Source organism: Electrona antarctica (genome assembly GCF_951216825.1).
Source record: "Electrona antarctica genome assembly, chromosome: 17".
NCBI classification, from domain to species: domain Eukaryota; kingdom Metazoa; phylum Chordata; class Actinopteri; order Myctophiformes; family Myctophidae; genus Electrona; species Electrona antarctica.
In genome coordinates, this window is record NC_136798.1 from 37,018,327 (window position 1) to 37,046,161 (window position 27,835).

General features: G+C 44.9%; 1 protein-coding gene across 5 annotated transcripts in view; it reads right to left on the reverse strand.

The window, feature by feature from the left end:
- LOC306941219 (uncharacterized protein) overlaps positions 1–27,835 on the reverse strand; it is a 165,351-nt gene that overhangs the window by 12,578 nt on the left and 124,938 nt on the right. For 2 of the 5 annotated variants that reach the window (XM_079526542.1, XM_079526540.1), the window contains exons 1-2: positions 5,543–5,744; positions 4,952–5,067 (exon numbers count right to left, since the gene is read on the reverse strand). In XM_079526542.1, the coding sequence (XP_079382668.1) occupies positions 4,952–5,067; positions 5,543–5,600 (174 nt within the window). In that variant the 5' untranslated portion in view covers positions 5,601–5,744. Of the gene's footprint in view, positions 1–4,951; positions 5,068–5,542; positions 5,745–20,715; positions 20,791–25,594; positions 25,711–26,111; positions 26,249–27,835 lie in introns of those variants that run through there. The other 3 variants (XM_079526541.1, XM_079526539.1, XM_079526543.1) reach the window with 3 other exon arrangements.

Sequence of the window (27,835 nt, forward strand, 5' to 3'; positions counted from 1 at the left end):
CACTGTCAGGCTGATCTGGAGGTCGCTCAGCAACGGGTAGGAGGTGTCTGCGGTTCCTCCTGTAGTCTTTACCTCCAGACTGGATGACGTAAGACCGTGGCTCCTCACAAATCTTCCCCACTGTGCCCATGCGATCGTACCCCCGGGGGGTCTGCATCCTGACCACTTCGCCCTCCAGCAGTGGTCGAAGAGGGCGGCTGGACTTGTCGTAGCTCAGCTTCTGGGCAAGCCTCTTCTTCTTGAGCTGAGCTGTGACTTGTTGGGTGTTGAGAGGGGCTGGCTGTAGTAGCTGTTTGCTGACCGGGAGGGTAGTGCGGATCTGCCTTGACATAAGTCTCTGCGCAGGTGAACCAAGCTGTGTGTCGCGAGGGATGTTCCTCAGGTTTAAGAGGTTGAGGAACACGTCGGTGCCATCCCTCTTTGACTTCTCCATCAGTTGCTTGGCACTTTGCACTGCCCTTTCAGCCAAGCCGTTGCACTGTGGGAACTCAGGGCTGCTGGTTACGTGCCTGAAATCCCACTGCGCAGCAAAGTCCCTGAACTTCTGGCTGGTGTACTGTCCGGCATTGTCTGAGAGGAGAAGGTGTGGGGAGCCATGAACAGAAAAGTGTCGTTTCAGCTTTGTGATGACTGTCGCCGACGTGATGTCCTTCAGAAAGTCAATCTCGTACCAGCCAGAGTACGAGTCTACAAGCACCTGAAAGCGCTTGCCATCCCATTCAAAGATGTCAGTTGCCACTGTAGACCACGGTAGCTCAGGAACTGGATGTGACTGCAGTGGTTCCTTTTGTTGATGTGGCCTCTGGCTGTTGCAAACAGAGCATGCTAGTACTGCTCTGTCAATGTCTCTGTTCATGGTGGGCCAGAACACTATGTCTCGGGCTCTGCGTTTAGTGGATTCTGCTCCTGGGTGTCCTCTGTGCACAATGTCTGTGTACACTTTCTGTAGTGACTGGGGAATGACCAGTCTGTGACCTTTCATGACGACTCCCTCCTCGACGGTGAGCTCGTCTCTGAAAGGGAAGAAGGGACTGACGGACGGTGGAGCACTGTGCTGCTTGACAGGCCATCCATGTCTGATAACCGAGGAGAGGGTCTGTAGTAGGCCGTCTTCTGCCGTGTGTCTCTGTAGTTCATTTAGGCGGCTGGATGAGACTCGGGTGACTGACATCACCTCAAAGTCGTTTAGCTCGTTCACGTGCTGAAGAGTAGATGTCCTGGGAGCGCGCGACAGGGTGTCGGCCAGGTACATCTGTTTCCCCTTTTTGTAAACTAGGTCGATGTTGTACCTCTGGAGCTGCAACATCATACGTTGGAGCCGTGCAGGTGCCGTGTAGATCGGCTTTCTGATGATTGTGACCAGGGGTTGGTGGTCGGTTTCCACAGTGATCGGCTTTCCGTAGATGTAGTCGTTGAACCGCGAGCACGCAAAAACCACTGCGAGGAGTTCTTTCTCGATTTGGGCATAGCGTGTCTCGGGCTGAGTCATTGTCCGTGATGCGTATGCAATCGGTCTGCCCCCTTGTAAACACGCTGCTCCCAGTCCGTGTTGTGAAGCGTCACATGTGAGCGTGACTGGTTGGGCGACATTGTAGTACGACAGGACGGGCGGACTGGAGATGCATCCCTTTAGTGCGTCATAGGCGTCTTGGTGCTGACTCAGCCAGCACCATGCTGTGTCTTTGCGCGTCAGCTGATTCAGAGGGGCAGACAGCTCACTCAAATTTGGCACGAACTTTCCCAGGTAATTTATCATGCCTAAGAATCGCTGTAGAGCTGTGACGTCTTCGGGAACAGGCATTTCGGAGATCGCTGTGGTCTTGTCAGGGTCCGCTTTCAGGCCCTCACTGGTGAACACGTGACCGACATAAGTGACCTCTGTCAGCCGGAACTTGCATTTGAGGGGGTTGAGCCTCAGATTGACTTTGCGTGCACGATCGAGCACTCTTTTTAGGTTTGCGTCATGCTCGGCTTCAGTGCGGCCCCCCACTATAATGTCATCGACGACTATAGCACAGGGGTATCCTGCGAATATCTGTTCCATTGTGCGCTGGAATACTTCGCTGGCTGAATTTATTCCGAACGGCATTCTGAGGAATCTGTAACGTCCGAAGGGTGTGCTGAATGTGGTTAGCAGGGAAGACTTACTGTCCAAGGAGATTTGCCAGAAAGAACTTTTGGCGTCTAGAACTGAAAACAGCGTTGCATTTGCCATCTGTGATGCAACCTCTTCAACCGTGCGCATCGGATGATGGGGGCGCTTTAAAGCCGTGTTGAGATCTCTGGGGTCGATGCAGATCCTTATTTCTTCTGTCCGCTTCTTGTTTGTTGCCACCATGGCTGACACCCAGTCGGTTGGTTCAGATACAGGAGTGATGACACCCAGGTCCACCATCCTCTCAAGTTCTGCTTTCACTCTGTCCTGCATGGCTACAGGGATGCGGCGTGCTGGGCGGACAGCGGGGTGCACATCAGGGTCAAGTTTCATAGAGTACGTCACCGGCAGCTTTCCAAGTTCGTCCTTGAATAGATCTGCATACTCCGTGAAGATCTTGTGTGGCAGGTTGGCATCCGTGTTCACACTGAGTTGGTGAACGTCATTGCTCAGTGACACCAGCTTCGTGCGCAGGCACGCTAGTAGGCCTAGTAGTGGCTGGACATTTCTCTCAACGACGTGGAACTGAAGTGAGTATTGCTGACCTGCCAGTTGACATTGTAGGAAGACTGAGCCCACTGTGTTTATCAAAGTCCCTCCGTATGCGACGAGGTTGGTGATTATTGAACGGTCAATCAGCTCCCCGCTCTCCACATGTTTGAAGGCATCATAGGATAAAACATTGCATTGGCCACCTGTGTCGACCTTCATCTCGACAGGCCTGCCATTGATGTGTACAGTGGTGAATGCTACATTTTTCTCGTGTACGTTAGAGTCTATTGTGTCCACGACCACTGGTGTTATTCCATCAATACAGAATGACTCATCATCGCTAGCGCCACCTGTGGCCTGGTTCAATTCAAGTTGATGGACAGATTCCCTGGAACTCTGTGTCCTGGAGTACCTCTGTGCTGATCTGCAGCACTTCTTGTAGTGGTTCCATTTTTTGCATGTATGGCATTGTTGACCAAAAGCCGGGCAATTGTCTCTCTTGGCATCATGGCTACCACCACAATTATTACAGCTGGTGATGGCCTGTGCATTTCTCCCTGTCTGTGGTCTCTGCCGTGGCTCGAATCTCTGCTGTGGCTCAAATCTCTGCTTCCTTCCACATTTGTACTGCAGACTGTCAACACTAGTGGGAGCATGTTGTGATGACAATGCCCTTGCGTGGTGCTCCGTCTGCTCATATATTTGACACACAGAGACAGCCTTAGCTAGAGTCAGCCCTCCGTCACGCAGCAAGATTTTTCTCAGATTATCATCATTTATGCCATAGACCAATCTGTCCTTGATGAGCTCCTCACGCAGTGTCCCAAAATTGCAGGTCTTTGCTTTAATCCTTAGGTCTGTCACGTAAGATTCAATTGGCTCACCTTGGTTCGGGGACCTTGTATTAAACTTGTGTCTCTCCATTGTGATGTTTATCTGGGGACTGCAAATCTCCCGAAACTTCCTCTTCAAACATTCGGGGTCCTCTTTCGACTCAGCTGGGGTAACTTCGGGTCCCGGTTGGTTGTCAACGTCGGGTCCTCTCACCGCGGGCGCATACACAAAAGATCTCTCCCTTTCAATGGCCTCCGATCCTGCTAGATTGAGGAGAATGTAGGCTTGCGTGCGGGCTGGCTTATCATAGTGTGCCGCCGCGATGAAAATGTCATACTCTTGTTCAAACACTCGCCAGTTCTCTGCGATGTTCTCATCAAAGACGAGAGGGTCCGGTCTGCGAAATCCGTCCGACATGATGCACGGCGCGCGTCGGAGTTCAGTAGCTTGTTGTTGTCCGTTCGTAGTCGCGCGTCCCGTGACCAACTGTACGTTTCGAAGTGTCCGTGTTTACTTCCGACACCATGTAGAATGACCAAGGAATACTGGTAACTTTATAAACCGAGTTCCATTTATTAAACACAATGTACAGCTCTTAGTTGTGTAGCAACTACACCAGTGTGAATGATAATAACAACCGGCTCGCGCATGCGTGGTATATCATTACCACTACCGTGGCTGCCGAGGCACATACAGAGCGAGCATTGGGTGAATGCTCTACACCAGCGACATGACGTTGCATAGACCAAATTATGCATTTAGCTGCTCCAAATCAACTCACAGCACGTTTTTGCATAGTTTCATCTGTCCGTCTGAACGCACCAATAGAGAGGGGACACGAGACCATAGATAGAAAAATAGATGCCTCATTGGCCGCTGCAGTTCGTTGGAGCCAGTGCTGTCGCTACCTATACGCGCAATACGCACTGCGAATAGGGCAACACGCCGAGGGGGGCAACAAAATGTGCCAAAAAGTGCCAAGCCGACCCTCAAAATAACAAATTTCTTCGCGGCTCTGTCGCCTAATAAAGAGCGGCTGTGTGTGCGTCCTCATACAAATGGCGAAAATAGCCAATCTGGATGAGGAATAGCAGTGCTCTCGTTGGGAGGGGGGCAGCACAAATATCCTACGAGTAGGGCAACCAAATGGTCAGCTACGTCCCTGGTTGGAGCGATGTGTGTTGAAGGAGGGGGGGAAGAATTTACACTGGGAGAGGAAGTACGTCACGCTGCCACTCAAGTGATTATTGGCCAATCACAGCACATCTTTTCCGGGACTTACAGACCCGAACATGCGCTCTGTGACGCACGCTCATGCTTCCGCGGGGCTTCGCAAGGAAACTCGGCAAAGTTTTGCCCTCCCTTGAGCACATACGCTCCAGAGCCGGATGTCATATATGGGACAGACCTGTATGAGGTCATAGAGAGGGGACACAGACCTGTATGAGGTCATAGAGAGGGGACACAGACCTGTATGATGTCACAGATGTTCTTCCTCTGTCGGATATTCTGTTGTCCAGGAAACAACTCTTTCAGGTCCTGTCTGGTCAGCGACCTGATGTCAGTGTCACTGACGAAACCAGCCACTAACACACACACGCACAGCCACACAAAATGCACACACACACACACACACACACACACACACACACACACACACACACACACACACACACACACACACACACACACACACACACACACACACACACACACACACACACACACACACACACACACACATCTTGTGAATAGGACCAGGAAACTGAGGAAATGTATTGTACTCACAATGTCCATTTCTCAAATTATACTATAGTTACTTAGTTTATCTCGGTCATGCTCTCTCGCGCTCGCTCTCTCTCTCTCTCGCGCTCTCTCTCTCTCTCTCTCTCTCTCTCTCTCTCTCTCACACAGGTGCCCTCAACATCATGACATGTGTCAGCTCGACTGTCAGGTGACCGTGACAGCAATTCATAAAATGTATACAATTTTAAAAGATCATAAAAGTGAATGCAAGCCACGGATTTAATACTTCCACCGTCAGTCAGTCGTTATACTTACATTGCAGAGCAACAGCGGCATCCAGCGAAACCTTTGTTATTTCTCTCAACACTGACATTATTGTGACAGGTGTCACTCAAAATGAGTCACTGACAGACAGACAGCTCGGTAAAATAATGTGTGTCTGTTAAGCGTATCGCGTACCGACTTGCTAAGATATGTAGGAAAAAGAAACCGACACTGACCGAAACGCTCTCTCTGGTCCAAACGTCCCAAGTCAATAGCAGACCTACAAGCTCACTGGTACGTCGTACGCGACGCCCAGTGAGCTTGTAGGAGCAGCATAGGAGTGGCCTGCTGCTCTCAACCAACGCTCCCATTGGTCGTTTTCAGGATGATTGACGTGTCCCTCGCCCTATCCTGATCCACCACCAGCCGAGAGATGTGCCCTTAGTATCATTTTATTATTATACCCCTCTGATCTCACATTTGGTTTTAAATGCAAATTTTGGTCATGGGTTGACTTGGTACTGTAGCCTAGGGGATATTTCTCATGTTATTTTAACAGACTTAATAGTAGGCTATATTTTGCAGGAAAGAGGCAATGAGAGCTTTACAACAGAAAGCCAACTATTAGGGGACTATAGGGCATTTGAACACTGCTAGTCACAATGTGGGACATGGTCTCAATTTGTGGGACGCCTGAAAAGTCCTGGCAATGAGGGACTGTCCCACGCAAAGGGGGACATCTGGTCACCCTAGTACCGTGTGACCAATATATGAAGGCATGTTCTATATGTAGCAGTAGCACAGTGGTTTGTTTTTTACTTCTTTCAGTGACCCCCATAGTGTCCTGAGAGTGTACTGCGGGTCCATTTGTACCCTAAACGCAGATGTTGTAGATCGGCTGTTTTCGGTGAAGTGTTTTGGTAGAGCGGAAAAAAGGAGCAAACCAAGTGCAGAGCCAGAGGTCAGGTTTACCACATATTGAGTCTTTAAGTGGTTAAATGTCTGTGAAACCTATAATGAAACCAGTGCAAACGTTTAATCTGCAAAACAGTTGTAACTTGTATACAATAGTAGTGTAGTGGGAGTCTCTGCTTCTTCTCTAAGGGGTCCCTGCTTCATCTCTCTCAGCTAAGGGGTCCCTGCTTCATCTCTCTCAGCTAAGGGGTCCCTGCTTCATCTCTCTCTCAGCTAAGGGGTCCCTGCTTCATCTCTCTCTCAGCTAAGGGGTCCCTGCTTCATCTCTCTCAGCTAAGGGTTCCCTAGCTGCTTCATCTCTCTCAGCTAAGGGGTCCCTGCTTCATCTCTCAGTTAACTGGGGTTAGTGGCCTGAAAAACGTTGAATACCCCTGAATATGGTCTGGGTGTGTTGCTGTTGTCATCTCCTGGTCAGAAGGTATTAGCTATTTGGTACCTTTATCACTTTTAGAATTTAAACATCTTTGTAGTTAACACACTGCTTCCTGCTAATGAACAAAATGAAATACTACTACTACTACTACTACTACTACTACTACTACTACTACTACTACTACTACTACTACTACTAAAACACCAATACATTCTAAAAGTGAGTGAGTCAATACATCATCATCTGATAGAGCTACTCGAGCCCACACTGTTTCTTCAGTAACAGTATTTTTGAGGGGCACCAGCCCCTCCTATAGGTTTGTTTTTTGTTCAATGTTTTTTTTAAACGCCATACAATGAAGGGAAAACTTACGTAATTTGTCCCTAACAAAAACATTAAATGGCATGCCATTAACAATAAAGATAATTTAATGTTTGGCACCGTTTGTTTTAAATCACCATTACATCACATTTTCTAGTTATTGAGCCCCTCCTATGCCTGGCTTTGAGTGTTTGTGTAAACACAAACATTGAAGACAAAACTGTGTAAATACAAACATTGAAGACAAAAGTGAGGACGCAAATTGTGATTGTCCGGCATGATTGGGTGGGAGATGTGCCATTGGTTGAAAATGAGATGATGTATGATGACGAATGATGATAAGAGCGCCCCTCACTTTGATATTATTGAGAGGTGTTTAATAGCCCCTCCAATGCATTTGGCGGCCAAGTCTGTTTGGTTAGAAATTAGAGCCTAATTATACATTTACCATCCTGTCTGTTTAGTGTGAATTATGTAATTCTATGGACTTTTAAAGTCCATAGAATTACAACAAACATTAATAATGTTTGTTTATTATGGTAATTTGTCATCTCGCTGATCTTGTAAGGCTGCACTCACACTGTCGAAACAGTGACAGGAAGCGTGTTCTGTCTCTGTTCTGGGGGGATTTTTCCCCCCCAGAATCCTGGGCGCTACACTTCCTCTGCCAAATTGGGGGTCAGCGGACTGACCTCATGCTTCCTTCTATACATGAGGAGTCCAAGCTGCTTCTTTTCACCTGACAGGAAGAGTTTCCCCAGTACGGCCGTCCTGTCACTGTTTCGACAGTGTGAGTGGAACCTTACAACCAACACACGTAAACGTGAGCATATCACGCCAATCCTGGCTACCCTACATTGGCTCCCTGTGAGCTACAGGATCGATTTTAAGGTTTTATTAATCACTTTCAAAGCCCTACATGGACTATCCCCCAGCTACATCACAGATTTGCTAAGACCCCACAGGCCGGTCCGCAGCCTCAGATCTGCAGATAGGGCCCTTCTAGTTCCACCTATAACTCATCTTGTCACCCGAGGTGACCGGTCTTTTGCGGCCCGCGCTCCATCGCTCTGGAATGCCCTCCCCTTGGCCCTTAGGCAAGCGGAGACAGTGCCCGCTTTTAAACAGCTTTTAAAAACACACCTGTATGTCAAGTGTTTTTCCTAATTTCAGTCTTATATGTATGTGTGTAGGTGTATGTATATGTTTGTGTTATGCCTGACTCGGGTAAAATGGATGGTAGTGTATAACTTAATATTGTTAGAGGTTTAGTGTGTGTATGTGTGTGTGTGTGTGAGTGTGTGTGTGTGGTGGTGTGGTGTGGTGGTGGTGGTGGGGGGGGGGGGGTGGGTCAATGTAGTAGCTCAACAGAGCGGATGTCAACATACAGCCAGGGCACACTGGTGGCACCGCTCCTGTGAAACTCAGCATGGGGTTCAGTATCAGCTGAGTAATTTGTTTGGTGTAGCTAAATAATGACTTCAGTGTCCCAAATGTTGTCTAATAAGCCCTGCATCTTTTAGCTGTGTAGTAGTGTACCATGTATGATGTTCAGTTAGACAACCGTGCCTGAATTGACAGGGTACCAGCACGGGAGAGCCGAGCCAATGGTAAGGGGGCTATACATGACTTATTCATGGTCTTACCAACATGGTGTACAGATCGCACAGGACTTAAATGATACTGGATGAACGATCAGGCTAGGTGTAGATCAGATATTTTATTGTCAAACCTAGTCGTATCCCATACCTTATTGTGCATGATGGCGGTAAAAGGATAATCCCTCTGCCTTGATTCACTGAATACAGATAATGGTCATATACTGTGATACCTTGATTACCATTCACCAAGATTGCAAATATAGATCCAGGACCGTCTAAATTCAAGACTGACTGGAGCAAGTGTTGTCTTTGCAAATAGAAGAATAGTAAAGAGCTCTCATCACCACATGCAAGACAATCACAACATGATGGCTACACTATGATTGCAACTAATATTCCCCTCTTTCACACAATGAATGAGATGCATATTAATACAATGTATCCAGACAGACTTGATGATGTGGTGGCATTGAAGAAAATCTGAGGAGGAACAAGGCGCAATATCACAAAAGTTGTTGCATTACGAAACTGGAGAGTGAGAATCACAAAACTAAAAGCAGAGTGCACTCAGCCAGTGGAATGCAGCTGGGTGTTGATGCATCTGCTGTCAACTCCACAAGACTGAAGGAAAAACTGCTGTCAGAAATACCTGAGTTGGAGGCTCACAAGCAGGTAAGCCTAGGGATGTTCTTTTGGCTTTCCTTGGCTTGTCAGAAGCCTCTGACTCTTATAGTGAAGCTATTGTCCTTAGCAAAGCAGCTAACATCTTGTGAAGACATATATGCTGGACCACAAGTCCCTCCAAATCAGGTATTTCTTACAGCAGTTTTTCATTCAGTCTTGTGGAGTTGACAGCAGGTGCATCAACACCCAGCTGTTCCAGGCACTGGGCGTACAGGTGAACTATGTCTGCAAGTCGGAGGACTGAAGGACCCTCACCAGATCTGATGGTCTCCACTAGATATGTGACTATAGCTCTGAGAATTCCTGTAGGTGGCACTGGGCAACTGGGCATCCTCTTCGGTTGAATGTTCCTCTTCCAGTCTCTTTGTGGTTGTGAGGTACGACCTCTCTCTATTGTACAGGTCTGCCAAGCATGCAGCATGGTATTGGTACAATCCTTTCTATATTAATATGTTAGATTCATGTTAATGTTTCAGACATTTAACCATTTAAACCCTCAAAACTTGACATTCAGCTCTGTAGTCTTGGGTCTTCTCTTTTTTTCCCTTGACACCTTGACACCAAACCTCTTTGCCGAAAATAGAAAACATGCTCACAACATGTCGCAGCGCGAAGCGTTGAGAGCTTGTAGATTGGCTATATCTTTGGCGAATGTTCTCCCCCAGAATAGGGATGCTATAGGGTTCAAGAGGTTAATGGTATTAAAAACATTGTTTATATATATATTATCATAAAAATCTTAGTGTGTTGCCAATTACGGCCCCAGACACATTGAGAACCACTTTCCGTCCTAAGCCACACAAACACATACACTTTAATTAACTTTGATGCTTCCTCGAACATCATTCATTCTTCCTGGCAAGAGACTGAAAATATGTTTCCTCATACCACAAATACACCAAGTGAAGATTCCCATGACTTCACCATTGTGAAACCTCCACCATTGTTACATTCCATTATAGTTTTGCGTTTCTTCCGTATACCAACAACTCAATGTGGCTTATAATGATGGCACAAGGATGTCACGATGCAGCAGTACAAGCCAATAAAAATAAATAAATCAGTATCGGTGTACCCACCTGCTGTGTGTGTGTGTGTGTGTGTGTGTGTGTGTGTGTGTGTGTGTGTGTGTGTGTGTGTGTGTGTGTGTGTGTGTGTGTGTGTGTGTGTGTGTACGCGTGTGCATGCGTGTGCGCGTGCGTGCGTTGCATGTCTTTCCGACCCAGCAAGACGAGCAGGGTTTCAACAACATCACTTCATCATCCTACAATGAGAGCATGGATATTTCAATTACCTAAAACAATGAATGAGACTTATCTCTGCCAGTCTCTTTTCCAACAAAGATAAAGATAAAGATAAAGAAAACTTTATTGTCCATTAAATTGACATAAAACATAAAATGCATCAACACCCAGCTGTTCCAGGCAATGGGCGTACAGGTGAACTATATGTCTGCAAGTCGGAGGACTGAAGGACCCTCACCAGATCTGATGGTCTCCACTAGATATGTGACTAGCTCTGAGAATTCCTGTAGGTGGGCAACTGGGCATCCTCTTCGGTTGAATGTTCCTCTTCCAGTCTCTTTGTGGTTGTGAGGTACGACCTCTCTCTATTGTACAGGTCTGCTAAGCATGCAGCATGGTATTGGAGCAATAACATCTCCACCACTGAGTCTTGCAAGAAGTTTTCCGTCATTTAAAGTTTGGGCACATTCATTAACTCTCTTATTGAGATTCATCGTCATAGCTTTCTTGTGAGTTCAGAGTATGCGTCACATCTGAAACATCTTTGGCTTTTAATGCTGGTTCTACTCCACTTGGTCTGGCATTCCACTGGGTGATCACTCTCTGCTTTTCGTTTTGTGGTTCTCACTCTCTCCAGTTTCGTGTTGTTGAACATAATGCGACAACCTTCGTGATATTGCGCCTTGTTCCTCCTCAGAGTTTATTCAATGTCACCACCAGGGGAATTAGTTGTTGTTGTGATTGTCTTGCATGTGGTGATGAGAGCTCATACTATTCTTCTCTTTGCAAAGACAACACTTGGTCCAGTCAGTCTTGAATTTAGGCGGTCCTGGGTCCATATTAGACATCTTGGTGAATGGTAATCAAGGTATCACAGTATGATCATTATCTGTATTCAGTGAAGAGGGATTATCCTTTTACCGCCATCATGCACAATAAGGTATGGGATACGACTAGGTTCGACAATAAAATCTACACCTAGCCCATCCAGTATCATTTAAGTCCTGTGCGATCTGTACACCATGTTGGTAAGACCATGAATAAGTCATGTATAGCCCCCTTACCATTGGCTCGGCTCTCCCGTGCTGGTACCCTGTCAATTCAGGCACGGTTGTCTAACTGAACATCATACATGGTACACTACATGTAATCTAGCTAAAAGATGCAGGCCTTATTAGACAACATTTGGGACACTGAAGTCATTATTTAGCTACACCCAACAAATTACTCAGCTGATACTGAACCCCATGCTGAGTTTCACAGGAGCGGTGCCACCAGTGTGCCCTGGCTGTACGTTGACCCCCCCCCCCCCCAACACACACACACATACACACACACACACTAAACCTCCAACAATATTAAGTTATACACTACCATCCATTTTACCCGAGTCAGGCATAACACAAACCTCTAATTTAGCAGAATATTAGGATTCCGGGACTGATATATTGTACAAGGAAGCCAGTGAGTAAGTCCATGGGTCCAAATGTGGATTCTACATAGTGAACAATGTATGATTTGACACCAAGATCATTCAAATAGGACAAGTCTATGGGAATTTATTGCGAAATGCAATATTACTGTATATTCAATGGTGGCCATCTTGAAAAATGGCCGCCATATTGAAATTTTATTTGGCACAATGGTTTTATCAAAAGAGCAATCCCTAAGGAGTATGTGTACCAATTTTGGTGCTTGTATCCGCAAGTGAACGATTATTTCCGCTATCTGCCCCGCTACATATAACTAGAGACGGGACAGACTCTGAGCCGTAGTGCCAGAGTTATGTCGGTAGATGGCAGCCTTGTTACACTGTTTCAACCTCGTCAAATTTTCACCCTAGGCTCACACAGGTTTTGCAGGTGTAAATACTAAAGAACAAAACCTTTTGCAGGTGTACTGTAAATACTAAATAGCAAAACCTTTTGCAGGTGTTCTTTTTATTTGTAATTTGTATTAAAGGGAAGAACAATAGAAATAGAACAAAAGAATAATAATGAAAAAAATCAGATTTAAAAAATGAGTGCAGTAAAATAAAAAAACGAAAAAGCAGACATTACATGCATGCACATCACATAATTATGGGATGAAGCAGGTAAAAAAGCAGCATAACCTATTACACACGATTAAAAATAGCAGCAGATAATATTAGCAGCATAGCCGCCCTATAGCATCAAAGCAATGGCATTCTTTTTTTGTGAACCATTATGTCAAGCACCCGATAATGCGGATTTGTTTTATTTTATTTTAAACAGTGATTTAGAGGTGGGGGCATAACCATTGTTATTTACATGCTGTGCATTTACAGCATTAACAAACACAAATCCTATATGAAGTTTATTTGACTGGAGTCCCTCAGGTGTATTCACCAAATATAGCTTATCTACAAGCTCACAAGGCATCGCAATGCACCCTGTTGTGAGCTTGTAGATCTACTATTTTTTTGGCAAATGTTTGCCCCAAGAATAGGAAAGCTATGGTTCAAGTAGTTCGATGACACGTTGACGAGAGGTTTGGGTAGTATGGTTTTGGGTAGTATTGGGTAGTATTCATTAGACAATATGCTTTATTGTCAGTGTTTATTCACATCAGTGTGCAGTTACAGCTTTAATCAACAGAGTATATCCTGTCCAACAGTGTGGCGCTTCAGATGATACCCCCTATAGAAACAGACAAATTCAAGCTCTTACATTATTGTTTTCGAGTAAGTTGTAAAACAGTCCTACTTCCCCTCTACGTTTTATCCGAGGCCTGCTCAAATGTACTCGATTACATCCATGAGAACATGATATGCAATGGCATTATATGATAAAACAAATGAAGACGTCCCTAAAGAGCCAAGTAGAAGAACATTTTGAACCACTTAAACCAGGCCTATACTTAGTTGACAGTATTTGTATGGGCTTCCACTAAATATCTATATCTATCTAATATATTTAGGCAGCGGTGGACGAACAGTTTGCGGAGCGGTCTTGATACCGGAAGGTCGCCAGTTCGAATCCCCGGACCGGCACGTTAAAATTACCACCGCTGAAGTGCCCTTGAGCAAGGCATTGAACCCCTACCATGAAATGTTCTATGAGCAGGGTGTGGCTGTAAACAAGCATCTCGAGCTTAGTCCACTTCCCTGGGTAAACAAAGAACTTTGCTTTTTACTTTATCTTAATACAGTAGCCCCATTCTAGAGGGAACATCTGCCAAAAAGCTATATTTTTGGCCCCATAATGCTGAGTAATGCACCCGGAAGGGGCCATTTGGAACCCCCTCAAGGAACCATGCATGAGGGTCCCTGGACCCCACTTTGAGACCCTCGGGTGTAGCAGTGTTTCCCGTGAGCCAACATTAGGTAACACCTAAGAGGAAGAGGCCCAATTTCTTTCCAATATGGCTGCTGTGCTACTACTGTATTATGGGCTAATCCGCTGACTGGTTTCAAGGAAGAAAAAAGTGTGAAGAAGTGAATTTATTTCCCTTTTAACTGCAACCAATTTTGTCTACCACATCATTTCTGTGCCATTGTACATCTATACACACGTACGCAGATGTTTCTGATTGCGAAAGGAAGGTCCAATCTATAAAAGATCATACAGTAAAATTATCCAATCGTGTGTAGTTAATGTGGTTAACTACTTAAACCCTATATATTCCACTACATATAGTCACAGCCTGGAAAGGCTGAGCACCACTGCTGTAGGTTACAGCAAAAAAAAAAAAAAAAAAGGAAGATTCAATAAAAAATAAATTAAAAAAAGTGTACAGATTACAGAAAGTGTTAAAGTGATGTTTTATGTGGCCACACCTACCAGTTCATTACGTATACCTGTTTTTTACCTTAGCCCCCCGCACCTGAACTCGCCCACAGCTGTTGTATGATAATGGGGAAGGGGTTAGTGGAGAAGAGGATTTTAGTGTGTCACTAAAGCGGTGTATTTTTGATTGGGCCTTTTGACTCAAAGGCTTTCAGCTTTCAAGAAGAATCCAAAAATACACAGGGAAGACATATTTGAATATTCTAGCCACACCCGGGCGTCTATTAGAGTAATGTTAACTCCATAGACACATACAAAACAGAAAAAGTAAAAAAAAAGAAAAAAAAGAAGAAGCTCCTGAGTTTATCATTTACCACCAGCAAACCATCTGAAAACACCACCGCCGCCACCACCTTTGGTTTTACCAGAGATACCTCCACCATAGCTACAATAATACACACTGGTTAGCAACAACGGGGCTGTGCTTCAGCAACGTGTCGCGCAGCTGTGCCACCGCCTGCTCGTTAAACGCGCACGTCAGCAGGCCGGGCACGGTCTCGTGGTAGAGCACGTTGACAAAGTCCCAGCCGCGGTCGCTGCCCACTGTGCCCAGGGACTGCACGATGTTCGGGTAATTGACGTCCTGCGTGTGATGCATCACTACCAGGATGACGGCCGCCCCTCCTGAGAAGACGAAAGAGAGAGAGAGAGAGAGAAACCATGACCGAGATATACTAAGTAACTATAATTTGAGTACATAGGGCTGTCACAATTATGACATTTTACATGATGATGAATTGTCAAACAAATAATTGCGATTAACGATGTAATTGTGTTTTTGAACACTAAAGCCCTAACCACACCAAAGGGTCACCATGCAACTCCTTGGGTCCAAATGGTTGCATGGTGACACTTTGGTGCGGTTTGGGCCATTGAATTCCATGTGTTGAATCACTTGGGACAACGTGGGACAACGTGGGACGACGTGCGTCAACGTGCAACAGGACATATCACACCGCAGGGACAACGCTAAAACCGTCTCGACCCTTTTAGGGCTTAAGACAAAATGGTAATGGTAAAACATAGCCTAGTCACAGCAAAATCTGGCAACACTAGATTATCTGCAGTAGTGTACTAGGGCAGAGGTGAACAGATAATGAATTGAAGCAGCACAGAGCACACAAAGAAAAACGACCCACTGGTGCGGTTTGGGCTTTAGGTTATGCCGGGTTTTTCTGTGATGTCCGTAATTCCATTCCACTCACTCTCTAGGAATGGATTTATTGTATGGATGGAACAAAACACTAACCTTTCTGTATCTTTTTTTATTTTTTTGCCATCAAGTTATGTGGAATATGCACACAGAATTACAGATACAGAGTCAATGCAAGTACTTATTCTTTTACAACCCTAACCTCAGTAACTACTGTATGCCTCCACCTAACCTTAACCATAACCTCAGTAAAACTATGCCTAACCTTAACCTTAACCTGAGTAAAACTTTGCCTGCCAGGAAGCCAATCAGGTAGGGTGGGTCTTCATATAACATTGGTGGAATCCATCATTTTGCATCCATGAAGCCAATGGGTTGAGTTTTTTGACTCGCATGAATTCATACACACATGCTTATGTGATAACGAGATATGTTGAATTAACTCTGAATCTCGCTGTGCAGGAGGAGAATGCAACAGACAGATGGCGAGTGAAATTCAATAATTCCGTAAAACTAATTGGACGGATTAAAACTAAATAAAACAAAGCGTATATGCTATTACCTGGGATGACGTCTTTCAGTAATGCCTCAATGTCTGTCATGTGGCACGTCTTCAATGGGCAGAAGAAGATGACGACCCTCGGGCCGCTGTCGGTCTTGTGAAGTCCACCCAGCTGCCACACGCGTTCCAACAGAGTGTTGTGACAGTCTAAGGTTTCACCTGTTACATTCACGTGGAGCCTCACCGCAACGCTTTCTGAAAATGGAACACTGTTTCAGGGAGACACATTTGGAGGTAGTACCAAAGCTACCGTACATTTCATCGCTGTCAAGCAGACATTTCTTAACTCTGTATTCAAACTTTTAGTTTTTTCGCAAATTTAGGCCCTTCTTGATCACACTACACGTCACACAAAAGCATCAAAAGTAGGAGATCGGCAAGCTCGAAAACGTGGCGCGAAGCGACGCGTGTTGAGCGTGTAAATCTACTTTAAAACTCCTACAGTGTGTAGGGGCCATTCATTGCAAATGACCTTACCTTGACCGTGGAACTGACGCTCGACCGGGGCACACAAATCAACACTCAAACTTGCGGGTCGGGATGACAAAAGTAATGTAACATTTCGTTGCATAAATAGGTGAAATTCTAAAGGCAAAATTACATTCAATCATACTAAAATATCGATATCAATTAATGATGCTAACCTTTCAAATAGAAAATAAGACTTTTGCTTCATGAATAAAAGTCTTCAAAATAACATGACATAGTCACATCAAATTCTGACCCCAATCGACCAACGTTTATGGGCCGGCCCAAAATGTATAAGAGAAATACAATTCAACTGCTCCTAGCTATCAACACTATCATTACACCGATCAAGAAAATAATTAAATGCAAAAAAAAAAGAATTGCCTAATCATTTGCCTCCAAAATCCTAGTTTTGGTGAGGAGGGTTTGCCCGTGGGAGTCACAGATCAAACACACTGACCAGACCTTAGGCCTCCTGCACTCCCAGAAGTTTACAGTAACTCTATGAGTGTACTGTACAAACACTGGGCAGAGAGAGACCCATCTTTGGGTCGCAGACCAATTGTTATGGAAGTAAATATCAGGGGTTTATTTTCCTTTTCCTACATTGAAAAATATATATGTTACAATAGTTAAAACTAACTATGCCTCAACCTAACCTTAACCCTAGCCTTAACCTCAGTAAAATTATATGCCTGCCACGAAGCTAACACGGGTAGGGCGGGTCTATGGTGTTTTGTACTTTTACTGTAGTCTGTAGACAGGGCCGGCTGCATGATGAAATGACTGAGGGGTCAATTGAGATTTATGAGGGGGCAAAAAAACATCATATTGCATTGTTAAATCAAGCAGGCAGTGGCAGTTCTAGGACTCAGGTAGTCCTACGCAAGATTCTAATGATAGCGCTGCACCGCCAGGGGGGGTTGGGGGGGCGTGCCCCCCTGGGCTCCAGATTTTCTTTTAAATTTGGGATGAAAATGCTTCAATCTGGTGCACTTTCAGATAAAAAATGAAGAGGCTAGGTCTATAAAGAACTACACACATCATATTAGATTATTATCATTACTGTGCTATTATTGCCATTTGCCAACATCAGCAGTAGGCTACAAAACAAAACATTGGATAGGGCAGGGGTGGGAAACTTTGATGATGGAGAGGGCCACTATATTTCAAACTCACTCGAGACAGCAACAGGGCTCACAACAGGGCTCACAACACTGCTGTGCTTCAACAACATGCCGTGCAGCTGTGCCACCGCCTGCACATTAGATGCGCACGTCAGCAGGCCGGGCACGGTCTCGTGGTAGAGTACGTTGACAAAGTCCCAGCGGCAGTCGGCGCCCAGCGACGCCGCGATGTAATCGACGTTGTGCGTGTGATGCATCACTACCAGGATGACGGCCGCCCCTCCTGAGAAGACGAAAGAGAGAAAGAGAGAGAGAGAGAGAGAGAGACAGAGAGAGAAACCATGACCGAGATAAACTAAGTAACTATAGTAGAATTTGAGTACATAGGGCTGTCACAATTATGACATTTTACATGATGATAAATTGTCAAACAAATAATTGCGATTAACAATTTAATTGTGTTTTTTGAACACTAAAGCCTTAACCACACCAAAAGGTCACCATGCAGCTCCTTGGGTCCAAACGGTTGCAAGGGGTTGCATGGTGACACTTTGGTGCGGTTTGGGCCATTGAATTCCATGTGTTGAATCACTTAGGACAAAGTGGGACGACGTCAGCCCATTCGACTGGTATCATGTATTGAATCGGCGAAATCATCCGTTATCAGCACGTTTGAATGGTGCCAAAATGTCCATACTGGCATCCTCACTGTTCAGTATGTCATTATCTGCGATTGTAGCATTGTCATTATCACTGATGTCCTGACGGAGGCGCGCCGTGTCTGGTGGCCATGAGCTACGTGAGGCACCGCCGAGCGAGGCGCTAGCCGAGCGAGTCGCCGTGCCCAGCGTTGCGAAGGCCAACGTGCAACAGGACATATCCCGCCTCGACCCTTTGGTGTGGTTAGGGCTTAAGACAAAATGGTAATGGTAAAACATAGCCTAGTCACAGCAAAATCTGGCAACACTAAATTAGCTGCAGTAGTGTACTAGGGCAGAGGAGAACAGATAATGAATTGAAGCAGCACAGAGCACACAAAGAAAAACGACCCACTGGTGTGGTTTGGGCTTTAGGTTATGCTGGGTTTTTCTGTGATGTCTGTAATTCCATTCCACTCGCTCTCTAGGAATGCATTTATTGTATGGATGGAACAAAACACTAACCTTTCTGTATCTTTTTTTTTTTTTTTTTTGCCATCAAGTTATGTGGAATATGCACAAAGAATTACAGATACAGGTCAATGCAAGTACTTATTATTTTACAACCCTAACCTCAGTACCTACTGTATGCCTCCACCTAACCTTAACCATAACCTCAGTAAAACTATGCCTAACCTTAACCTTAACCTGAGTAAAACTTTGCCTGCCAGGAAGCCAATCAGGGAGGGGAGTTCCAGACCCACAGGAACGCACCCAGGGTGCCAGCCCGATTCCGGCGAGCCGCCCCGCGTCCGAAACTCTACTGTACTGTCACTGTACTGTACTGTACTGTACTGGCACACCCGAAATCACCATATATACAGTTAATATGTGCGTGTGTGTGTTTGTGTGTGTTAGGTTGCACACAGGTGGTGAAAAACAACCATGCTGTTTTCGTGCTCAGACGCACCCAGCCAGCCACCCAGCCACCCACACACAAAGTCACTTAAGAAAGTGGTTGCACCACTTAAAAAAAAAAAGAAAAGAAAAAGAAAACAAAGCGTATATGCTATTACCTGTGACAACGTCTTTCATTGCTGCCTCAATGTCTGTCATGTGGCGCGTCTTCACCGGGCAGAAGACGATGACGACCTTCGGGCCGCTGTCGGTCTCGTCTACGTGAAGTCCACCCAGCTGCCTCATGCGTTGCAACAGAGTGCTGTGACAGTTGAAGGTTTCACCTTTAACAATCACTTGGACACTCACCGTGCGCTGAGCTGCGACGCTTCCTGAAAATGGAACACTGTTTCAGGGAGACACATTTGGAGGTAGTACCAAACCTACCGTACATTTCATCGCTGTCAAGCAGACATTTCTTAACTCTGTATTCAAACTTTTAGTTTTTTCGCAAATTTAGGCCCTTCTTGATCACACTACACGTCACACAAAAGCATCAAAAGTAGGAGATCGGCAAGCTCGAAAACGTGGCGCGAAGCCTGTAGATCTACTTTTTCTATTTTCGAATTTGAATCCTTTGGAGGTTTGGAGGTTTCAATCCGACAGAGAGGATTTACATCCATTTCAAGTTTATCACCGAATTTACCCTGGGTAAAAACCCCATGTGAAGAAAGTTACCCTGGGTAAAAACCCCACATTGCAGATAGTTTTTTTTAACACTTTCAGCGCTGCCTGGTGTTCATTTGAAATTACTGCAGGCAGCCAGGGCATAATGTGTATTTTTTTTTTTTTTTCAAAGTTAACAGCCTTTTTTTAATACAACGCCAACATGTTTAGATCTGAATCAGTCTTCATCATTTTTTTTGGTAAACTTTATTTTTACATTTCTTCACATGACAATACACATGTATGCAAGAAAACACACAAACATATACAACCCCCCGAGCAGCACCCGACATGTCTTAGTTTTCACCACAAGCAGTAAGAAATCACTATTTACATCTTAAACGTCGGGCAGTTTGGACTAAAACAACAGTATTTTTCGGAGAAAACAAGCAGCAAAGAAACAACAATGAGTGGATCCTTATGGGAGGCGCGCACATTGATCCTCTGATGGGAAGAACGTAGGCGCTGTCTAGCAGCCTGGGCAGCACGAAAGGTTAGTTCTGAGCTTTGGCTGCTTGGTATTGATATAAACCTTACAACCCGCCATCTGACGGGTTCAGCGACCTCCAGGGTTAAATCTGAACCCGTCATCTGACGGGTTCCGAAGCGTTTTGGCGTCCATCGTGTTAATTGCAAATGACCTTACCTTGACCGTGGAACTGACTCTTGACCAAAGGGGCACACCTTGTCTCAAAATCAACACTCGAACTTGCTGGTTGAGCTGAAAAAAGTAATGTAACATTTTGTTTTGCATAAATGGGTACAATTCTAAAGGCAAAATTGCATTCAATCCTACTAAAATATCAATCTCACTTAATGATGCTAACCTTTCAAAGTAAAGTTGCTTCAAGACTAAGTCTTCAAAATAACATAATAATTTGTTTTCACCACAAGCAGTAAGAAATCACTATTTACATCTGAACGTCGGGCAGTTTGGACTAAAACAACAACTTTGGAGTATTTTTCGGAGAAAACAAGCAGCAAAGAAACAACAATGAGTGGATCCTTATGGGAGGCGTGCACATTGATCCTCTGATGGGAAGAACGTAGGCGCTGTCTAGCAGCCTGGGCAGCACGAAAGGTTAGTTCTGAGCTTTGGCTGCTTGGTATTGATATAAACCTTACAACCCCCCATCTGACAGGTTCAGCAACCTCCAGGGTTAAATCTGAACCCGTCATCTGACGGGTTCCGAAGCGTTTTGGCGTCCATCGTGTTAATTGCAAATGACCTTACCTTGACCGTGGAACTGACTCTTGACCAAAGGGGCACACCTTGTCTCAAAATCAACACTCGAATTTGCTGGTTGAGCTGAAAAAAGTAATGTAACATTTTGTTTTGCATAAATGGGTACAATTCTAAAGGCAAAATTGCATTCAATCCTACTAAAATATCAATCTCACTTAATGATGCTAACCTTTCAAAGTAATGTTGCTTCACGACTAAGTCTTCAAAATAACATAATAATTTGTTTGCATAAATGGGTGAAATTGTCCTCCTGTCTCAAATTTAAAGGCAGAATTACATTCAATCCTACTAAAATATCAACCATACTTAATTATGCTAACTTGGCCCGGATGGCTAGGGTAGCAGTCCGGGCACCTAGGCTGCTGCCTGACAGTGTGTCGCAGGTTCGAATCCTGACGACCTTTGCCACATCTCTCTCTCCCCATTTCCTGTCAGCAAGAAGCCTACTGTCCTATCAATAAAGACATAAAATCCCCCAAATAAATCGTAAAAAATGAAAAGATCCTAACTTTTCTGTTGCATTTCGGCGTACTCCTCAAACAGGCCAATGTGTGCTTTGAGGAAGGAGTTGACACTTTCCACTTTGGTTTCCATGTCCCTCAAGATAACCTGGTAGTCATCCAGGAAGCAATTCTTAGTGAGGGCCGCTGGAGAGGAGCAGAGAGAGAGAGACAGAAAAATAGAAACACAGAACATGACAGGAAACGGAACACATTTCAGTTCAGCCAAATAACTCAGTAGTGTAGTGTAGTCTACCGTTAAACGCTACAGTATATGTAGCATGCCGTGCCAACGTTTTTGGGGGAAAATAGCGTATACCGCCTGCAAATCATTTCAACCATTGACCACGCGCAAGCGTATATAGCCTACTGTATGCGTGCACATGCAGCACAGGGTATAATTAATTATGGAATTCCGTCTGAAAAAACCTAGGTTACAGCACTGAGATAACTCGAGATAGATTGAAAACAAATACATTGTAAATAAATACATGTGTGAATATAATATTTGATCTCGGCATTCATGGCTTGTCTACTGTATACTCCAAAAATTAAAGCAATCGTTCAAGAGGCAGGGAGAGAAATAACCCCCCCCCCCCCCCCCCCCCACACACACACACACACACTCTTCATTGCTGGTGCTGGGAGCAAACAGAATGATACATACAGCCTTCAGTGACACTGAACGACAGTGAGTGTACTGTGAATAGGACACCAAATTTGTCACATAATTGATTAAAGGAAAATAAAATCTCACAACTGAAACGTTTTGAATCATTTTGAAACAGACTGCACGCACGCACGCACACACACACACGCACACACACACAGCCGCCTTGGATAAAGTTGCTATATAAATGCACCATTTACCATTCACACACACACACACACACACACACACACACACACACACACACACACACACACACACACACACACACACACACACAGGTTCTACAATGTAGAACCTGTACATCTACATGTTCTACATACTGCCAGACCAGGTGAAAATGCAGATGGATGCAAGTCTAACCCCTTCAAATGCTCAAAATCTTAAAATGATAACTGAAAATAGCCTATCTACGAGCTCTCAATTGAGATCTCATTGAGCAACATGCTTCCATAGAAGACATGCGAAGACATGGAAACTTCCATGGAATCCAAATTACTTGAAAATGAGGGCCTGCCGCTCAACTGTCATCTGAGTTGAAATAAAAGGTAAAATTAAATGAAATTGTTGAAATTAGTCGTAGCCACTGAGAACTTTAATCTGTGTGGTCTGCTGGCTTGCTCCTGTGAGCTGTGCGTGCCGCCAGTAAAGAAAAACGTTTTTGACTGACTATCGATCTATATCGATCTGGAGAGGGAAGTCTGGAGCACTCTGGTGGAGCTGTTGCCCCCGCGACCCGACTACGGATAAGCGGTTGAAGATGGATGGATGGATGGATGGATATCGATCTATAGGTGTATTGCAATGCTCAGGAAGGTTCCCAGTTCAATCCTGGGCTCCCCCTGAGTTTGTCCTTGAGCAAGACTCTGAACCCCTAATTGCTCGCAATGAACAAGTTGGTTGCATGGTTTCCTCTGCCATCGGTGTATGAATGTGTGGGTGAATGTAATGCACAATCTATGTAAAGCGCCTTGGATAAAGGTGCTATATAAATGCACCATTTACAGAGAACAACAGCCAAGTCCCATAATATTGGCAGAGGAAACCATGCAAGGCACCAACCTGCTCACCGGGAGCAATTATGGATTCACTAACTCTGGGGGAGTTAACTCAACCCCTGAGCCACTGCCGCCACACGTGAGCGTGTAGATCGGCTATTTTCCACAACAAAATGTAACTCCTCGGCCTCAGAAAAGTTTGATAACCACTGATTCACAGAATGAAACCACAAAGCAACCCAAAGAAAGGAGAGGTGGATATTATTGAGAGTTTGAGATTAGGAGAAAGTACAAGTAAAGAAAACAGCACAATTCATGATCTCTGCTCTTAGTAAATACATACACAGCCTATGAGTGTAATAGCTGCTTAATGAAAGATGTACTGTATTAGACGTTACCTTTAACATAATCATCTCGGATGAACTCCAACAGCTCCCTTAAGACAGCGTTTATTGGCTTCACATTCTACAATAGAACACAAAACAGAACATGCACATAAATGTACAGAAATGCAGTTTTGCACACACGTGACTCCATCATCGGTGCTACCCGTAGTAGCACTTACCGTAGCACTTGCCCTCGACCACCTTACAGGCGTATGCAAAGGCTAAACGTATGTAATTTAGATAGCATTTTATGTAGACAGCACTCTATAGTGTATACACATAGTTTAATTATAGATATTCAACTGTTAGACGGATGTTAGGTTCTTAGCTTACATATGATTATTGATAACTATTTTTTATGTATTACCATGTGTTGTTCTTGCTTACTGTAAATCGCTCTGGATTAAGAGCGTCTGCTAAATGCCCAAATTGTAAATTGTGACAGTACAGTCACAGGTGCCAGTCAGACCGCATTCTGCAGCTGGCATCTGAACGTTCCAGGTGGAAACCATTCCAATGGTCTATCTATTCGTATTGGCATCGTCCAGTCATACTGCTGGACCTATATATATATATATATATATATATATATATATATATATATATATATATATATTTCTGTGAACGGAAATGACAGCTTTCCGTTAACCGGATTTCAGGAGGTGTAGTTAAAGACTCTATAAGTCAGCCCCGACCCCCCCCCCCCGCTATTCATTTCAGTGGATGTTGCTCAGTGGCGTTTTGAAGCACCCGGAAGAACCGTCTACTTCCGTGTTTTTTCGATTTGGACACCAAATTTGGTGTCCAAAATGCGGAAGTGCAAACGGGCGCTCAATGTTAAAGCACAGCTGCACAGGGTTTCCTCGTCATAACTCCACGGGTCCGCCTGCAGTCCCCGTTCTTACCACTAGGGCCGAGCGCCTCAACGTTGGAGAGCTTCACTGGGGGCTTGGTTCACACGGGCAGATGAAACGATGCAGTCTACCATTCATTGTCAATGGAAGCCAGCGACATGACGTTGCATAGACCAAATTATGCATTTAGCTGCTCCAAATCAACTCACAGCACGTTTTTGCATAGTTTCATCTGTCCGTCTGAACGCACCAATAGAGAGGGGACACGAGACCATAGATATTAAAAAAATAGATGCCTCATTGGCCGCTGCAGTTCGTTGGAGCTAGTGCCGTCACTACCTATACGCGCAATACGCACTGTGAGTAGGGCAACACGGCGAGGGGGGCAACAAAATGTGCCAAAAAGTGCCAAGCCGACCCTCAAAATAACAAATTTCGCTGCGGCTTTGCCGCCTAATAAAGAGCTGCCGTGTGTGCGTCCTCATACAAATGGCGAAAATAGCCGATCTGGATGAGGAATAGCAGTGCTCTCGTTGGGAGGGGGGGCAGCACAAATATCCTACGAGTAGGGCAACCAAATGGTCAGCTACGTCCCTGGTTGGAGCGATGTGTGTTGAAGGAGGGGCAGAAGAATTTACACTGGGAGAGGAAGTACGTCACGCTGCCACTCAAGTGATTATTGGCCAATCACAGCACATCTTTTCCGGGACTTACAGACCCGAACATGCGCTCTGTGACGCACGCTCATGCTTCCGCGGGGCTTCGCAAGGAAACTCGGCAAAGTTTTGCCCTCCCTTGAGCAGATACGCTCCGGAGCCGGATGTCATATATGGGACAGACCTGTATGAGGTCATAGAGAGGGGACACAGACCTGTATGATGTCACAGATGTTCTTCCTCTGTCGGATATTCTGTTGTCCAGGAATCAACTCGTACAGGTCCTGTCTGGTCAGCGACCTGATGTCAGTGTCACTGACGAAACCTGCCACTAACACACACACGCACAGCCACACAAAATGCACACACACACACACACACACACACACACACACACACACACACACACACACACACACACACACACACACACACATCTTGTGAATAGGACCAGGAAACTGAGGAAATGTATTGTACTCACAATGTCCATTTCTCAAATTATACTATAGTTACTTAGTTTATCTCGGTCATGCTCTCTCTCTCTCTCTCTCTCTCTCTCTCTCACACACACACACACACACACAGGTGCCCTCAACATCATGACATGTGTCAGCTCGACTGTCAGGTGACCGTGACAGCAATTCATAAAATGTATACAATTTTAAAAGATCATAAAAGTGAATGCAAGCCACGGATTTAATACTTCCACCGTCAGTCAGTCGTTATACTTACATTGCAGAGCAACAGCGGCATCCAGCGAAACCTTTGTTATTTCTCTCAACACTGACATTATTGTGACAGGTGTCACTCAAAATGAGTCACTGACAGACAGACAGCTCGGTAAAATAATGTGTGTCTGTTAAGTTTAACGCGTATCGCGTACCGACTTGCTAAGATATGTAGGAAGAAGAAACCGACACTGACCGAATCGCTCTCTCAGGTCCAAACGTCCCAAGTCAATAGCAGACCTACAAGCTCACTGGTACGTCGTACGCGACGCCTAGTGAGCTTGTAGGAGCAGTATAGGAGTGGTCTGCTGCTCTCAGCCAACGCTCCCATTGGTCGTTTTCAGGATGATTGACGTGTCCCTCGCCCTATCCTGATCCACCACCAGCCGAGAGATGTGCCCCTTTAGTTAGCCTCCAGGTACGACATAGCGGGGTAGCAACTTATTACTTGTCTTAAAACCTTTGATTCTAACATGTAAACACAATTAAATAAGAAGGTTGCCTCTTATATCCAATTTTGATTCTGGAAAGTTATGCAAATTCTGGCATATTTTCATATAATGCTCAGATTAGGAGCCCACATTTGGAGCTCTGGCTCATGGACTTCCGACTTATTTTGGTATGCCATTAACACCTGAATGCAGCCTGACTACTGACCAGTAATGTAAACCAACCAGAATCTCAACTGAGAATACAGGTTCTGTTTCAAGCCATGCAGTTCAAACCTGTCACCCTGCACTGCAGAGCCACTATTACATAGACTTCATAGACAAGCACTTACCTGTTGTTGTTCTGTAGCTGCTGATGCCCTTTTAGGATGACCAGAATCAAATCCAAACTGTTAATTTGAGGGACAGAAGTATTTGTGTGGAACCGGGGGGCGGGGCGGCGTTAGCAACTTATTACTCAAATGCGTTGATGTCATATTTGACCATAGGCCTAATAATGCCTATCATTTTATTATTAAACCCCTCTGATCTCACATTTGGTTTTAAATGCAAATTTTGGTCATGGGTAATTTTGGTCATGGCTGACTTGGTACTGTAGCCTAGGGGATATTTCTCATGTTATTTGAACAGACTTAATAGTAGGCTACATTTTGCAGGAAAGAGAGCTTTACAACAGAAAGCCAACTATTAGGGGACTATAGGGCATTTGAACACTGCTAGTCACAATGTGGGACATGGTCTCAATTTGTGGGACGCCTGAAAAGTCCTGGCAATGAGGGACTGTCCCACGAAAAGGGGGACATCTGGTCACCTTAAGTGTGACCAATATATGAAGGTATGTTCTATATGTAGCAGTAGGACAGTGGTTTGTCTTTTACTTCTTTCAGTGACCCCCATAATGTCCTGAGAGTGTACTGTGGGTCCATTTGTACCCTAAACGCAGATGTTGTAGATCGGCTGTTTTCGGTGAAGTGTTTTGGTAGAGCGGAAAAAAGGAGCAAACCAAGTGCAGAGCCAGAGGTCAGGTTTACCACATATTGAGTCTTTAAGTGGTTAAATGTCTGTGAAACCTATAATGAAACCAGTGCAAAAGTTTAATCTGCAAGACAGTTGTAACTTGTATATATAATAGTGTATACAAGTTCTTCTTCTCTAAGGGGTCCCTGCTTCATCTCTCTCAGCTAAGGGGTCCCTGCTTCATCTCTCTCAGCTAAGGGGTCCCTGCTTCATCTCTCTCTCAGCTAAGGGGTCCCTGCTTCATCTCTCTCTCAGCTAAGGG